General features: G+C 43.2%; 1 protein-coding gene across 1 annotated transcript in view; it reads right to left on the bottom strand.

Moving 5' to 3' along the window:
* Window positions 1-13,141, bottom strand: part of LOC311241653 (uncharacterized protein) — a gene marked incomplete at its 3' end in the record, with an annotated part of 63,175 nt that extends 50,034 nt beyond the window's left edge. Inside the window, exon 1 of the mRNA XM_084330529.1 lies at window positions 13,067-13,141. Within this exon, the coding sequence (XP_084186655.1) occupies window positions 13,067-13,073 (7 nt within the window). The 5' untranslated portion in view covers window positions 13,074-13,141. The remainder of the gene's footprint in view (window positions 1-13,066) is intronic.
* Between the last annotated feature and the right edge of the window lie 4,464 nt (window positions 13,142-17,605).

Raw genomic sequence — 17,605 nt, forward strand, 5'->3', positions numbered from 1 at the left:
CAAGTACAAGAACAAAACACAAGACTTAGAATAGAGTTGCACCACATTTCCAATACAACACATAGGAACGTATAGGCTACTCACTTTAACACAAAACATAACCATAACATATGATCCCATTTTCAACATATGAGAACATATATCTCAACACAAGTTCATGTTCAGGGATTTCCTAAATAAGCCAGTGGACCAGTAAGTTAAAATCGTGCAACGATTGTTGTCGAAATTGATAAAGTAAGCGACGATAGACATTTACGATACGTAAATTAACATAAGTACATATAAGTTAATTATCTTATATATCTGTGATCGGTACTTAACTACCCTAACAGTTACATGTCTGTGATCAGTACATAGAACTATCCTACATTGATTGAAAATTGTATTCAGATTGCAGAATGGGTACAATACAGTACAGCTCAATACACACAATTGTTAAGGGGATGCAGACCAGAGAAAGACTTTCGACTTGTTTACATCAGGGTCCCCCATTTTCAATTCATCATAACATATGACATACCAGATTTACAAATACAGTACTGTTTGTGATACAAAGAGTCTAAAAAAGAGAGTATATTTGACAAAGAAACTGTACACTGGAGGAGGTTGGGTAGGTGGGGGGGGGTTGAATGAACTACCCACCCCAGTTAGGACAGCCGAATCACGTCCAATCTTTCGCCGTCGACTAAAGACGCACTTCTTCAACCATTATCTGAATTAAAAAAAAAAAAAAAAAAAAAAAAAAAATCTAACCCTAACTAACCGTACTGTCATGCACTTGTCCTAATAAACTAACCTACACTGTAGCACTCAACACTTTGATGAACATTGTTGCTCAGCTGATAGAGTTGTGCCCTTCCTGATGGCTTGTCGTACAGAACTTGTAAGTCGCTTTGGATAAAAGCGTCAGCTAAATGACTAAATGTAAAATGTAAATGTAATGTAAGAACAGCACTCATGTACCACAGCCACAGGGTGAGGAGAACACAGAGACAGGTTCTAGAGGGGAGCGACAAGACTGCAAATACAGATACAGATCAACAGGATGAAAACGATGCAGATCCAAAACCTAGTCCTAGTGAAAAACGCCACTATCCAAAAAGAGAGAGGAGGAAACACAATACTTACACGACTATGTATCAGATTTTACAGATGATGATGTAACCGATTACTGTTACAGGGCGGTTTGTGGAGTCCCTCAAACCTATAGATAAGCTCTGAGGTCACCAGAGTCACCCAGATGGGAACAAGCGATGAACGATGAGATCGACTCACTGAAAGAAAATGACACTTTTGAACTGACCTCTTTGCCTGAGGGCAGGAACACAGTGGGGGGTAGATGGGTCTATGCCATTAAAGAAAATGCTGAAAGAGGCTAAATATATAAAGCTAGATACGTTGCTAAGGGTTATAACCAAACAGAAGGCATAGACTACCATGAGACGTTTGCTCCAACAGCAAACCTTACGTCAGTAAGGGCATTGATGCAGGTCGCAGTACAAGATGACCTCAGGCTCATTGTCCATCAGATGGACGTCAAAACGGCATACTTACATGCTCCTATAGAGGAAGGCATATTCCTAGAACAACCTGAGGGTTCTTTTTTATTTGATTTGAATTTTTGATTTGGTTATGAAGAGGTATCGGAGACTGGGAAGAAGTTGGTATGTAAATTAAAGAAATCCCTTTATGGTCTGAAACAGTCCGGAAGGAACTGGTACAAACTCCTAAATGATCATCTAGAGCGCGCCCCCCAGGGTAGGGCTGCAACGATTAGTCGACATCGTCGATTATGAAAAGTCGTCGACGAGATATTGTTGCGTCGATTAGTCATTAAAAAACAAAAAAAAATATTATAATTTTTTTTTTTGCACTACCTATCTTTGTGAAAGTGGCTTCTCAGCTCTGGTCCAGCCAGCTGAAGACTTCTTAGCTTAACACTTTGATTGCCTAAGGCTAAATTCATGATATACCATCCCTTGCCAGCTCTATTTGTCTATGGAGAAGTTCCCCTTCTTTGCAGGGCTATAACTTTTTTAATTATATTGCTAAATTGCCATTATTAGGGCCCATTCAATGTCCTATATGTATTGTTCAGGGTGTATGAACGGTAAACTTTTTCATTCACATATTCATACTAAAATATCATCTAAAGTATAAGTATGTTTTCATCTCTTTCTGCAGCTTTCTCCAGAACGTGATTTATAGCCCCAAATGCATTATATTGATGATCAAATACAGTTTGATAGCAATCGGCGCGATATAAAAGAATCCAACTGGACGGACTTCTGGAAGTTACTACACGTCATCTGATGTTGACCGGATGGGTGAGGGGGCGTTTATAATTCCGTGGGCAGCGTTATACCATTCATCTAATGTGGGTCAAATGTTCATCATAGCAGTTAGTGTCGAACACGGTAATATTACACGCTAAAACTCCAGTCTCCGCGGGCCGTTGGACGATCAGCGTGGGGTAGACAGTTTTCCATTATGGGATGTCGAAATACCCGGTCCATTTCCAGGTTGTATAATACTATATACGTCCAAATCATGTTGTTTATCGAGTTATTTGCAACCGATCGATGTCCAGTGTATCAAGATGGAGTCCCGGGACCTATAGCGAGTGCCCGGAAGTAATATGGGTGATCAGCACTTCATCCACATAACTTCCTGTTTGGCGCTTCTGCCGATCGGCCACCAGATGGCGCTCTTGAACCGCTAGAGGATTGAGAGGAGCTCAGAACTGTGTGTGAAGGCTGCGGATGGAAAATATGATTCCGATCACAGATTTTTGAAATATTGATATTAAAGACGAGTTACGGCGTCCTCTGCAACTTGAGCATGGCGGGGAAGGACGCCTAAACACGTTTTCGGCACTTAAAGTGTTAACATAACAGACCGACAGTAAGTTTGGGGGAACTAATGGGATAACTGGGGATGTTGTTTGGTCCTGACAAGAGTCTCAAAGCAACTCTGAGGTCATGCTCAATGTCCAATCTGTTCCTCTGCTCTGTCTTCAGCTGGACCAGAGCTGAGAAGCCACTTTCACAAAGATAGGTAGTTATAAAAAAAAAAAAAAAAAAATTTTTTTTTTTTTTTTTATATATATATAATTGGTTTTCGATTAGTCAAAATAGTCATTAGTTGCAGCCCTACCCCAGGGGGGGCGCAGAGGCATGACAGGGGGGGCCTTGAGATTAAATTTCTTTTTTTCTTGATTACAGAAAATTATCACTAAAGTGCTATCTGTTGCAGCTGCACTGTTCTCCATGAAAATACCATATTTGGATAAGTTTGACAATTTCTCAAAATCTGAAAATCATTATTTAATAAAACACAGAAAAGGATCACCAAGTTACTCTCGATAAAAAAAAACTTTACAGACAACATTGAGACAAAGCTTCCTGACACATCTCCATCCAAACTCTTGGAAGAACTCATTGAAATCTCACCTGATACCACCTGGAGAGCTAGTTTCAGAGTGTGGTGCTGAGTACCAAGTATCTCATGATGCAGCAGTTAAGGTGTTGATACCATTCAGCACCACATATCTGTGTGAAGCTGGCTTTTCATCCATGACAGCTCTGAAAACAAAATATAGGGCCAAGTTGAGCCTTGAGGATGACATGCGTGTTGCCTTGTCAAAGACTGCCGCAATAAAGACTGTTTGCTTATTTCCTATGTTCGCTTTGTAAATTCCCAGTCACTGAGTGAAGATCTGCTGTTTTGCAAATATGTCAAAAACAGAGCGACAGCTGATGAGCTCTTCAAAATTATTGACAGTTACCTGACAGAACATGGACTGAAATGGGAGAACTGTGTGGGCAGGGACCGAAACTAAAGCCCGCCGCCCGCCAGGGGCGGTCTGTTTTTACCTTTGGCGCATGACACTTAGAGGGCTGCCCGCCGTGTGGCGTGTAGACGTGTAGTTCATAAGCAGGCCCCTAAAAATAGTTGTATGCGAACGGTAAAAATCAATTACGCGCACGCTGTGCGAATACAGATTATAGCCTCTCTCGTCTTTTTTTTCCTCCGCTGCGAGATCGTTAAAAAACTACAAGTCCCACATTGCACTCAAGCCAACGGTCCAATCACAGTAGAGTGAAGTGACTGGTTTCATGGGAAATAAAGCAAATGACCAATCGGAAGCTCTCATTTTTCTTGTTTACTTCCTGAAACTCCGCGATCAGGGCTCTCGTTTTCCGAGACACCAACTTATTATAGTCTCTCTTACCAATAGCAATAGATTTTAGAACACCTAGATTTATCGATAGCAATAGTAATATAACGTTAATGCAACAAAACGAATGCCTTGCTTTGTTAATCATAACGTTGATGCAGTAGCGTATGTCGGTGTGTTGGCTGTAACGGACATGACAATAACATAACGTGTACACATTAAAATTGCGATAATCTATTCTAACATTTTCAAATCGATGCAGTTGAATATCCCCCTTAGGATCGATGCATTGTTACACCCCTACACCAAAGTCACTGGCCCACTGTGTATCTGTGTGTATAATAACTTGGCTAGCGTTATCAACAGCAGAGGTGGGCAATGGGTCCAGCTGCAGCACCGGAGTGCAAGCGATGTGATGTAATTGGCAGACTCGACTGTCAATCAATGGTCTACCTGACACGCAAACTCAAACAATGTTTCTGTACTGGAGGTGTGATTGATTGATTGATTGAAAACTTTATTAACAGATTGCAGAATGGGTACAATACAGTACAGCTCAATACACACAATTGTTAAGGGGATGCAGACCAGAGAAAGACTTTCGTCTTGTTTACATCAGGGTCCCCCATTTCAATTAATCAGGAAAGTGTACAGTAGGAAAGTGTACAGTATTTCAATAGGCAACCCTGAAAGGATTATTTTTCTAGAAGAGCAACACAGCCAAAACAGACAGTGGAGCTGTTTGCAGATAGCAAGCATTTTGACTTATTGCGTGGTGGCGATGTCTCGCAGATAATACAACTACAAGTATGATTATATAATATATATTTTATTTTAAAAAAAATGTATATATAAAATATATATTGGCAGGTAAGAAATATGCTTGGCGGGTAGACTCTTCCCATCTACCCGCCACTGGCCGGTGAGTCAAAAAGTTAATTTCGCTCCCTGTGTGTGGGCTTTTGCTCTGACGGTGCGCAGGCCATGGCAGGGAAAAGGAGGGGGCTACAGGCGCTCATCAAGGGGGTCTCGCCAAACACGCAATGGACGCACTGTAAATTCACAGAGAGGCCCAGGGTCAAGACAGCTTAGCCCTGAGCTGAATGAGGTTGACAGAAGTTATAAACGTGGTAAATTTCATCAAAACCCGACCGCTGAAAGCGCGCCTGTTCTCTGGGCTGTGTGAGGAGATGGGAGCTGACCATTCTGCAGTGCTGTTTCACAGCGAGGCAAGGTGGCTCTCGCGAGGGAAGGTGTTGTCAATTTGAAAGGTCACAATATTGGTGTTATTTCAATACATTTAAACATGGCCCATTTCATGACTATTTTGTTGGGGCGAGGGGGGGGGGGGGGGGGGGGCCCAAGATATTTTGGTCCGCCAAAGGGGGGCCTGACAGAAAAAGTTTGAGAAGCACTGATCTAGAGAAAGACAACTTTACAAGAAATCTATCTGATCACTGTGTAGAAAAGAGATGGGTGATGAAACTATTATCGTACTAATCTGGGTCGATGATTTAATCATCGCCGCTAGCAGTAACGAACGTCTGAACAGTTTCAAGGAAAACATGAAAGCCCAGTTTAACATGAAGGATCTGGGGAAAATATCATACTTCCTGGGCATTCAGTTTGAACAAAAGGGAGAAGAAATAAAAATTTATCAGAAAACATACATTCTAAAAATGTTTGATAGATTTGGAATGTCAAACTGTAAACCTAGATATACACCATGTGAATTAAAAGTGGAAGTTGATAGAATTGAGGAGAGTGACAACAACAATGTTAATCCCTGTTACGGACGGTGTCCTTATGTATGTATATAGAGGGAGTAATGTATGTTATCTGTTGTGTGTGTATATAGGCATGTTTTGGTTGTTCTGTTTTTGTCTCCCTCCTGTGTAACATATCCCATTCTCAGGTGTCTCCCAGTTGCAGCACCAGCAGCCAGCTGGTCAATCAGCAACTCACCCCAGTGCAACGGCAGGTGAAGCTGATTCTGCAATCAACATCCACTCTCCCTTCATATACCCATTTTGTGTGCAGTGTTGGTTAGCTCTTTTAGCTCAGTGTGGTGGTGGGTGTCTCTCTGTCTTTGGTGATAATTCTGTGTGTGCCTGCGTGGACCAAACCCTGTGTGGGGTATATATACTGTTGGCCCTGTTTTGCCATTTGCCACTGTATGTGGGGTATGTATATTTGAGCTAGTTAATGCTCTATTTGCTCTCATGTTTGGTGTGTGAGCTAGTTAATGCTCTATTGCTCTCATGTTTGGTGTGTGAGCTAGTTAATGCTCTATTATGTACAGGTAGAGATGTCCAGGTTGAGATGTCCAGGTAGAGATGTCCAGGTAGAGGTACATTTGATAGAGCTGGCGAAAGCTCTGGTTCACTCCATTGTGTTTGTGTTCTTTAGTTTGTTGTACATTTCTGTTTTACCCATAACCTGTTTGTGTATTTGTTTATTCCTTGTGCCACCCAGCCTATGGTGATTGTTTTTCTTGTTAACCTTTTGTTTCGCACACAGGGACATTGAGGGCAGGAAGATACCCTGGGTCTACATATTGCATCACGTAGGTGACCTACTGTTAAAGACACCAGCTTTAGAGTGAGCACCACCACCTGTACTTTGCGGCGTCCGCGCCTGTAAGGGGGGGTGGGTTATTTCTTTTTGATATTTAATTTGGTGCTCTCTGTGTTGCTGATCTTGACTTTGTAAAATAAATATTATTATTTTGCAAATTGTCTCATGCGTTTGTGTCACTGCACCCTCACCTACCCTGTCTGTGGCCTTGTGTTGCGTCTCCCCACAGGGGTACGTAAGAATACCGTGAGATCATAGGCAGTTTGATCTATGCAATGACTTGTACCCGACCAGATATTAGCTGGATTGTTAGTAAATTATCACAAACACTGGCAAATCCAAAAACAGAACTTAGTAGCTGCTAAACATGTTTTGAGATACCTAAAGGAACCAGTGACTACGAGTTGTGCTTCAAGAAATCAGATGAAGACTTAAGTCTTATAGCTTAGTGATTCTGACTGGGCATCTTCTGTGGAAGATAGACGTTCTGTGGAAGATAGACGAAGTACAACAGGATACTGTTTTAGCCTGACTAAACAAGGCCCTGCAATATCCTGGAAGTCAAAGAAACAACCCAACAGTAGCACTCTCAACATGTGAGGCTGAATACATCAGTCTAGCTACTACTACTCAGGAAAGCATGTATCTAACTCAACTATTAAATGACATGGATAAGAGAGTCTACCGTTGTACAAAGATTCATGAAGACAACCAGGGGGCCATTGCACTCAGTAAGAACCCAGTGAACAGACAGAGGTCCAAACACATTGATGTAAAGTATCACTTTATTCGTGAGGCAGTCACCGAAGGGAAAATTTATATTGTTTACTGCCCAACAGAAGATATGGCTGCAGACACTTACAAAACCGGTAGTTAAGTTCAAGTTTAATAAATTAAAGAGTTTCTTTTTTGGAAACTAACATGAGTATCGTCATTTTCGGCTTGAGATGATGAGAACAAGTGGGGGTGTTGATATATGTTCTCATGTTGAAAATGGGATCATACTGTATGTTATGGTTGTTATGTTTTGTGTTAAAGTGAGTAGCCTATACGTTCATTATCCATGTGTTGTATTGGAAATGTGGTGCAACTCTATTCTAAGTCTTGTGTTTTGTACTTGCAGTACGTAAAGACATGACGGTATGACGCAGTGGCGGGAAGCCGAGCACGTATACCTAGCTGTCAGCTGTCATCAGTTAGCTGTCAGTGGTTTGGTTCACTTGTAAATAAACTATTCACATAAAAGAAACAAAACGGATTGGGCGTTCTTTGTGTGGATAAATACATGATAAGATATGAGTCGTGATGACGAAGAAACACAACCCTCTATGTAACTGAGGGGTACAATTCCCTGACTGTATTGATAAGTATGGTATCATTAAACCACTACCGCTTTATGTACTTTAACTACTGGCCACACAGTACATGATATAGATATGATGAACACTTTCCCACCATGAAACCAAGTCCACACAAATGTATCCGTTGAATCTTTAATATATAGCAAAGGGTATATACAACGTTCACTTAATGACATTTATGATTTGAATGCACTTGTAAGGCAAATGAGTATTCGTAGGCAAATCAACATTGAATGTCCAATCTCTGGTTACGCAGGAAGCAAGTATACAACCTGGTTCTTTAGGGAACTATAGCGATGGTACTTAATGATTATAGCTGGATACACTAAAGGGGGTCCCGCTGGTTGTAAGTCAGTAGGGGGGGGGGGGGGGGGTTAGGAGAGCCGCTGGCGATATCCCATCTGGCCAACGATTTCTTGGGAGAATTCAGAGTGCTGAACACGGTGCCCACAGAACCTTGGTCCACAGATGAATACCGCTGGGCCCTCTTGTAGACGGTAGCTGCCGGTCCACAACGAAGAGACGTGAGGCGACCTCACTCGGGGTAGAGCGCCGTCTCACCTGGACTCCTCTCGGGGGGTAGTTCCAACACTCACCAGTGTTGGCTGTTATCCATGGCATAATCAAAGCACCCAAAGCAAGTAGATAATCCAAGCCGTGTAGGGCTCGCCGTCGTCCGGGTAAGGTAATCCAATGTGCAGGTCCACTCGTCCTAGCCCAGAACTCCTCGGATGAAAGCACCACACGTGGTCTGCCCAGCCTGGTTAAGACTCTAGATAACGCGAGGAAACGATGGGGGTACTGCTCACTTTATAACTCTAACCGAACGATGCACCATACATAATAGACTATTATTAACTTAATAGAAATACGTCCCACTCGACGGTATAGTGCCAAACTATGACAATTCAACTATTAATCCACACGATGTCTCAATGCCATTCTGAGGCCAAGTTGACCATACTGCACCACACGTGTATCGTGGGTGAGGCTTAACGTCTTGCCACTAGGTTGGAGGGTAAAGAACTAAGGGCTAAGGGACTAAAAAGAAAGTTCTACTTTACTTGCGCCATATATATATGCGCTGTGAACAAATAGTACCATTCGTATTTCGGCAGACGTATTCCTACGCGGAACCGGGGCTAGTAACGACATGTTCGTCGGCACGATTGAACTTGAACCAAGGGGCTTGGCTGCTGGCGCCAAGTTTTTGTCCAATGAGAGAATGAAACTATTATGGGCTGTTAGTAGACCAAAGGGATATTCAGTGTATATGTACAAGGAATATACAAGGGATATCAAACGATATACAAATACCATTAAATATATATCCATAAATAAATATATATATTCGGTTTAATCTGATCCTTCACAACACTCTACATTGAACAAACACCGATGACGAAGAAACAGAACCCTCTACATTGAACATGGAGAGCGAAGGAACAGTTAACTCTACAACTTGCATCGGTTTGTGATAGATTATTAGTTACTGGGTATTTCAAAGTACCTCATATTTGTTGAAGCTAACAACTATCACCCAAAGCCTAAACACCACCAACACGACAGTCAGGGGTGCAGTCGTGCACACACACGGTTACACGGTGTATTATTAGATCACTGAGGCAGAAGTACGCGCGATCGCGCACGGATGTGTACTCGCGTGTACGCGCAGTCGCGCACACAAAGATGCGCTCTATCCATTCGTTGTGCGCTAAGTACCCGGCCAGTGGCCACCCATAACAAAAGCGCGTCTTCAACCACGCCCCCGCCCGCAAATACAAACAGATATAAACAGATCATTTGACAACAGTATCATGTTCCTACCTGCAACGCAACCTGAACCAACGATGCCAGGGACAAAGACAAAAAATTCTCTGAATTTCGTAAAAGTCAGTCAAAGCTTACCAAAAGCACGAGCAGTGAACTCCAAGCCCACGTGACTGAACTCAAACTAGAAAGAAACAGACTAAGAAATGACGTAAACTCCATGATAAAAACTGCAAAAAAAAATATCAATGACAAAACTGAGGAAAACAAAAATAAACCACGTGAACTTTGGAAATTACTCAATAATCAACTAGGCTGCAGTAAAAAACTTAAAACCAGGTTCTCAAACATAAACATAAAGACGGACAACACGCTCATCACAGACAAACTGGATGTAGCCAATTACTTAAACACTTTCTTCACAAACATAGCCACAACACTGGTAAACAAACTACCCTCCCACTCAGGGCAGTATGGGGTAGAACACATAGTAGCATACTACAAGAACCTAGGCGTCCACAAAGACGATTTCAAACTGGAAATGGTAACGGACTGGAAGAGGTAAACGGTACCCTATCCCCCCCCCCCCTCACAGTGAACTGTCGTGTTCCACAAGGAAGCATACTAGGACCACTACTGTTCCTAATTTATGCAAATGACATGTCGTCAGCTTGTGACTGCAACTTGTTCCTGTTTGCGGACGACTCAGCCCTGCTGGTCTCTGACAAGAACAAGTTACAGGTTGAAAAAACCCTCAGCTCGGAACTCCAATGTACAGCCCCACCCCACCTACCCAACCTCCCCCAATGCACAGTTTCTATGTCAAATGTATATACACTCTTTTTCTGGATTTTTTTTAGTATCACAAACAGTACTGTATTTGAAAATCTGGTATGTCATAAATGTATAGATGTAGCAGTACTGTCTATCTGTATGTCATGTGTGTCATATGATGAATTGAAAATGGGGGACCCTGATGGAAACAAGACGAAAGTCTCTCAGGTCTGCATCCTCTTAACAATTGTATGTATTGAGCTGTACTGTACTCAGTGGTGCAGTCGTGGTCACACGCGGTTACACGCAGTGTTACCAGATCACATGTGCGTGCGTGTGTGTGTGTGTATAAATCAGTTCTGTGCGCATGCACGTGGCGTGGCGTGTTACCAGTTCCCATATTACGACTGCACCACTGACTGTACTGTACCCATTCTGCAATCTGTTAATAAACTTTTCAATCAATCAATCAATCAATGCCACCGCCGCTCCCCAAGAGAAGAAAGTTGCAGCTTCAGCTTATCCAAAGCAAACTTAGTTTCGCTATACCTGCACGACCTCCAACGCCCGGGTACAGTACAGTACAGCTCAATACATGCATACAGTTGTTAAGGGGATGCAGACCAGAGAAAGACTTTCGTCTTGTTTACATCAGGGTCCCCCATTTTCAATTCATTGATTGATTGATTGATTGAAAAGTTTATTAACAGATTGCAGAATGGGTACAGTACAGTACAGCTCAATACATACAATTGTTAAGGGGATGCAGACCAGAGAAAGACTTTCGACTTGTTTACATCAGGGTCCCCCATTTTCAATTCATCATAACATATATGACATACATGACATACAGATAGACAGTACTGCTACATCTATACATTTATGACATATCAGATTTGCAAATACAGTACTGTTTGTGATACAAAAGTGTCCAGAAAAGGAGTGTATATACATTTGGCATAGAAATTGTACATTGGAGGAGGTTGGTTGGGTGGGGTGGGGTTGGGTGGGTTGGGTGAGGGCTGTACATTGGAGGTGGGGGGGGGGAGGGGGGTTGGGAAGGGGACACGCACACATTTGACACTGTACATTTGAATATTGACAAAGCCTTACTTGGTCATTTACTGTACAACTAGGTTAGGACATTTGTAGGGGCCAGTTTCGAATTGCAGTCTCACGTAGGTGTTTTTTGAGAGTGTTTTTGAAGGTGGGTAGTGATTCACATTCCTTTACAGCTTTAGGCAGGGCGTTCCACATTGATGTGGCATAATTGCGAAACGTGTTTAGTCCCTTGTTTGATCCGAATCTGGGTTTTACATGATTTGTGGAGCTCCCTCTGGTGTTGTGATCGTGGTATTCACTGACCTTTGGGAAGTATTTTGACATGTACATGGGTACCTTGGTCGCGTAGTGTATCTTGTAGACCAGGCCCATTGCAAGTTGCTGTACTCTGTCGTCTACTCTAAGCCATCCTAGGTTGTCAAAGTGGGCAGGGGTGAGGTGGGTTCTAGGAGTCAGGTCAAGTAGTAGTCTGACTAGCTTGTTTTGAGATGTTTGTAATTTGTTTTTTAGTGCCTTTGAGGTGCTTTGGTACCATGAGGTGCAAGCATAGTCGTAGTACCGTTGAATGAGTGCTCCTGCTAGAGTCTTCAGGGTATTCTTGTTTACCAGAGAGGAGATCCGGTACAAGAATCGCGTTCGTTGGTTGACTTTTTTTTATTACATTGGATGCCATTTTGTCACAGGAAAGATTAGCCTCTAGGATGGAACCCAGGTAGGTAATTTCATCTTTCCTTGTGATAATATTGTCACCCACTGTAACCGAGAAGCCGTCGGTCTTGCTGAGTTTGTTATTTGAACCGAAGAGAATGGACTCTGTTTTGCCCATGTGTAATGATAGTTTGTTGTCGGCGAGCCATATGCAGATTTTGCCTAGTTCCGAGCTGAGGGCTTTTTCAACCTGTAACTTGTTCTTGTCAGAGACCAGCAGGGCTGAGTCGTCCGCAAACAGGAACAAGTTGCAGTCACAAGCTGACGACATGTCATTTGCATAAATTAGGAATAGTAGCGGTCCTAGTATGCTTCCTAATCCTTCATCATAACATACACCAAGACAGTCTTGCTCATATGCTGGTTAAATCGGCTGTCTTTAACCTGAATTAGCAAACAAGATACAAAGCATTCAGTTGACTAATTGTATATGTTCTAATGTTCTCTGTTTTAATGTTCCTGCTACCTTTTTCAGCTTCGCTATTTCAAAAAAAAAAAATCTGTTCTGTGCGCATGCACGTACGGTACCCGCGGCGCGCGCGTGCGTGGCGTGTTACCAGTTATCTCAATACAGCAGAAACACCAGTATAGCATCACTTGTAAAAGGTGTAAGACATTTTAAAACATTGCCTACCTGGCATTATCCAGTTTGATAAAAGATAAGTGATGGTAAAGGAGTGTAGGTCCGCATCGGGCCGCGGTCCTAGAGGAGGAATGATGACGCAGCTCCTTATGTGGTTACAATGCGCATGCGTGCCGAACGGCGACAGACCACCGCGACACTTCCGGTGTTCTGAATCCCAGCAATAGGGTCCAGCTGCAGCGCCGGAGTATCCTCTCACTGGGCAAGCCTGTGGCAGCCACGAACCTAGTACAAACCTACTTTCTATAGAAGCAGCTCGGAGGTGCGGTGTTTTAAGTGAGCGTGTGTTATTGGATTGATTGATTGAACATTTTATTAATGTCCGCCTTGTTTCGAACCTCTTTCGAAGTCGCCCACTTTCGAAGTCTGTTTTGCTTAGAGTTTGGAATCAGGGCTGGTGGTCCATCACCCTGCTCTAAAGATACACTCTAAGCATAACCGATTCTCGAAGTCAATTTCCTGTCTGTTGTTGCTACGCAACTGCAGCGTGGGGGGAAACTGTCCCGCCTGCGTGTATCACTTCCGCAACGGATTTACTCGGATTTCGGTTTCCGGGTTCCTCTGATTGGCCGCGACCCCGGGCCCACGTGACGCGCCCCCCTATCCACCGCTGCTGCTGCCGCTGCCCTGTGTGTTGCCACGCGGCATGGACTTTCACTTGACTGCCGGCCGTGAGATATGAAGACAGAGCCGCAAATTGAACATGCAGTGAGTCTGCGACGACAACAACCCAATAATCAACACTCGAAACAGCTATTACCAGACAATTACAACAGCAGTGGTGCCTGCTTCGATGCAGACCAGAGAAAGACTTTTGTCTTGTTTACATCAGGTTCATTTCATTCATTCATTCTCCTCCCGATGTGTTCGTTCAACTCAGACCAGCCGCTCTATCGGAGATAGGATGACATTGTGTCATGTTTTGTATATGTTTATTATTCCGAATAGATCTACACAGGCTTATAGCCTATAATACGTGACATTTGAAGCAGGCACCACTGCTGTTGTAATTGTCTGGTAATAGCTGTTTGAGTGTTTATTATTACTGGCTGCCTTCCTATACCCAGTTAAAATTGTCTTCATATCTCTATATACAACATGGTGCCTGCTTCAAATGTCCCTGTGTAAACAAGACAAAAGTCTTTCTCTTGTCTGCATCGAAGCAGGCACCACTGCTGTTGTAATTGTCTGGTAATAGCTGTTTCGAGTGTTGATTATTGGGTTGTTGTCGTCGCAGACTCACTGCATGTTCAATTTGCGGCTTTGTCTTCATATCTCACGGCCGGCAGTCAAGTCCATGCCACGCGGCAACACACAGGGCAGCGGCAGCAGCAGCGGTGGATGCGGGGGCGCGTCACGTGGGGGTCGCGGCCAATCAGAGGAACCCGGAAACCGAAATCCGAGTAAATCCGTTGCGGAAGTGATACACGCGTCCCGCCTGGTACATTGTGTACGCTTCATTTAGTGGAGAAACGGATTGTTAAAGCGGCAAATTAAAGACAATCAAGCGGAATTTTCTTCAGTCCTTCACAATGCCAAAGAGCTGCTGTGTTACGCGTTGTACTAATGACAAAAACATAAATCCAAATCGCAAGTTTTATACCATCAAGGAGGAAAAAGTGGCTGGCAGCTAACGTTAGCTACGTTAACCTAGACAAATAGCTACATGCTGAGCTAACATTAATTATATCATATCGAACCGATAGGAGCTTATTTGATCTAATCTTACGTGGATGTTTGATCGGGTAGTGGCACACGTGGTACCACCAGCGATACAGTCGTGCACACACGCGGTTAAACGCCGTGTTAGTAGATCACCACTGAGGCAGAAGTACGCGCAATCGCGCACGGATGTGTACTCGCGTGTACGCGCAGTCCGCACACAAAAATGCGCTGTGCCCATTTGTTGTGAGCTGCACTCGACTCGTCGCATGTACCTGGCTACCTGCATAAGCATAACAATAGCGCATGGAATGCAACCTATTTCATGGTATTCACATTCACAGGTTTGGTGTGAATGGTGCTCTGCCTGAGTCAGACCATCGTTCACACACCAAACCTGAGGGGGAGGGGGCAGGGAGCTCTGTGTCTATTCCATCCTATCCTATCCAACCACTACACTACAGTAAAATACTTATGCACAAAAGTCATTCCATGCAGCACTGTAGAATGTGAAAGGGGATTCAGCGCCATGAATCAAATGATCACCAATCATTTTCAAGTAAACACAAGTTGTTTGCTTTTGTGTTTGTGTGTAAAACAATTTCTTTAATTGAATTAACTTAAACTAAAAGTAAATACAAACTAAATGAACAATGTAACACGTGGCGTGTGGGCAGTTCCCATATTACGACTGCACCACTGGGTACCACCATGTAAGATTAGATAAAATAAGCTCCTATCGGTTCGATATGATGTAATTAACGTTACAACACCAGAGGCATCAGGGGGATCTTCTTTGACTCATATCTCGCCTTAGAATCACCAGAAAGGCTTTTGAAATAGTGAAATGCCATGTTGGCCTCAATATTTTCAAAACGAATCGTATGAAAATTTTATGAAATGAACAAGAATGTGATAAAACATGTAATAAAAACGGAGCTCAACGCATGCATTTGATGGTAGAAATCAGTTTGTTACCCTCATACCAAGATGACGGCGGTCTCGTGACATCAGAGTGTCTTCGAGAATGTAGAGCATACGCTATATGCCTTTTGATACACGGTTAGAGCGAACACCGTACCGCCTACTGTTTAATGTGCACTCTCAGTGGAGCCTGTGTTAAGCCATGTCTCGTGGTAATAAACATAATACTTTTTATTACATGGCGTTTTAACATTCGCCGAAATGCTTGATTGTGATTAGTCAATAGCGCTCAGCAGCGGTCCGTTATTACTCTATAACGGACCGCTGCCAGGGGCAACCGAGCAATAATGACCGCTGTCCGCAGCTGGAGCAATCAAGCCCACTGACACACACTGCATCAGTGCGATATCTCCAAACGCATCAATATGAAACTGTACATACTATGTATATTAATATGACTGTCTGAGACTCGGTCATTGTCGCAAAATAATTGACCTTCACTGACGTTTAGAACACCTCGGCGAGGCGCCTCTGTATTCTAAACTCCGTGTCGGTCAATTATTTTGCGACAATGACCTCGTAGCTATACATTATCCCTTACATAAAGTATTCCCTCCGTCTGGTCATTCAACATGGTGTCAGAAGTAAAAGCGGACATACTGGATTATGCACGTTTCGAGAAAGACAAAAGAAAAAAAAAAGCAAGGAATGATTTCTTTTATCGATTGAGAGGCTAACAAGCTAACGTTGCACTTGTAGCCTACTAGCCACGCACATTATCATACAGTGTCGTCATGGCAGACGGATTCCGCAGACCCGATCCCCTGGTATTCGATGGGAACATCGCCGAGAACTGGCGAGTGTTTGAACAAGAGTACGACATCTTCATTGCCGCGGCACACTCTGAAAAACCAGCCCGCACACAGGCGTATATTCTACTCAACCTGGCAGGATCAGAAGCCATTGAACGTGAGAGATCATTCACATACGCAGCGGAGGTAAGAGCACCCGGTGAAGGTGGAAATGTCATCACTCCCGCGGAGTCTAAGGAGAACCCAGTATGTTTAAAGAATTTTTTTTGGGAAATTTGCAATCCTCAAACAAACATTACAATGGAAAGGCACAAGTTTAACACAAGATGCCAAAACCAAGGCGAGACAATTTAATCATACGTTACTGATTTAAGGATCAAAGCTAAGAGCTGCGGTTTTGGAATACTGCGAGACGACCTCACCAGAGATAGACTTGTATGTGGCATAAGTGACGATGGTTTGAGAAAAGTATTGCTGCGTGATAGTGAACTGACTCTAACTAAAGCCATATCAGTGTGTCGAATACACAATCTGTCTGACCAGCACACAAAAACACTATCTGCAGTACCGCAAATGTCCACTAAAGTTGACAGCGTGCAACACAGAGTCTCAAGGAATCAGAGATTTGAGACAAGACAGAAACCACAGTCACACATGCAAGAAATGGAACCACTACAAAAACAGTTGCAGATTAACACAGCAACGCTCTGGCACACAGAAGCAAAGGAGATCCGTCAACCAACTAGAACCAGAACGAGCCACAAGTGGTAGCGATGAAGAATCATTCTATGTGGATGGAATAACACTGGAGAATGTTGACACAATAAACGGTAATGCAAAGGGAAAAAGTGAAGCATTTACCACTGTTCATGTAAATAGCAAGCCTATCGAAATGAAAGTCGATACAGGAGCAAGGTGCAATGTCATGTCATATGATGCATTCAAACATGTGGAGAAAGGAGAAGAAATCGACTGTTCAAAAATCACCAACTTGATTGCATATGGAGGAGATCAGATCAACACTGTGGGTTCAGTAACACTATCATGTCACCTAGCAGGCCAGCCATATGCACTGCAGTTCTACATTGTGGAGAGAAACGTCCAGCCACTGCTAGGCTTACCAGCATGCTTA

The sequence above is a fragment of the Notolepis coatsorum genome (genome assembly GCF_963971535.1).
Source record: "Notolepis coatsorum genome assembly, chromosome: 15".
NCBI classification, from domain to species: domain Eukaryota; kingdom Metazoa; phylum Chordata; class Actinopteri; order Aulopiformes; family Paralepididae; genus Notolepis; species Notolepis coatsorum.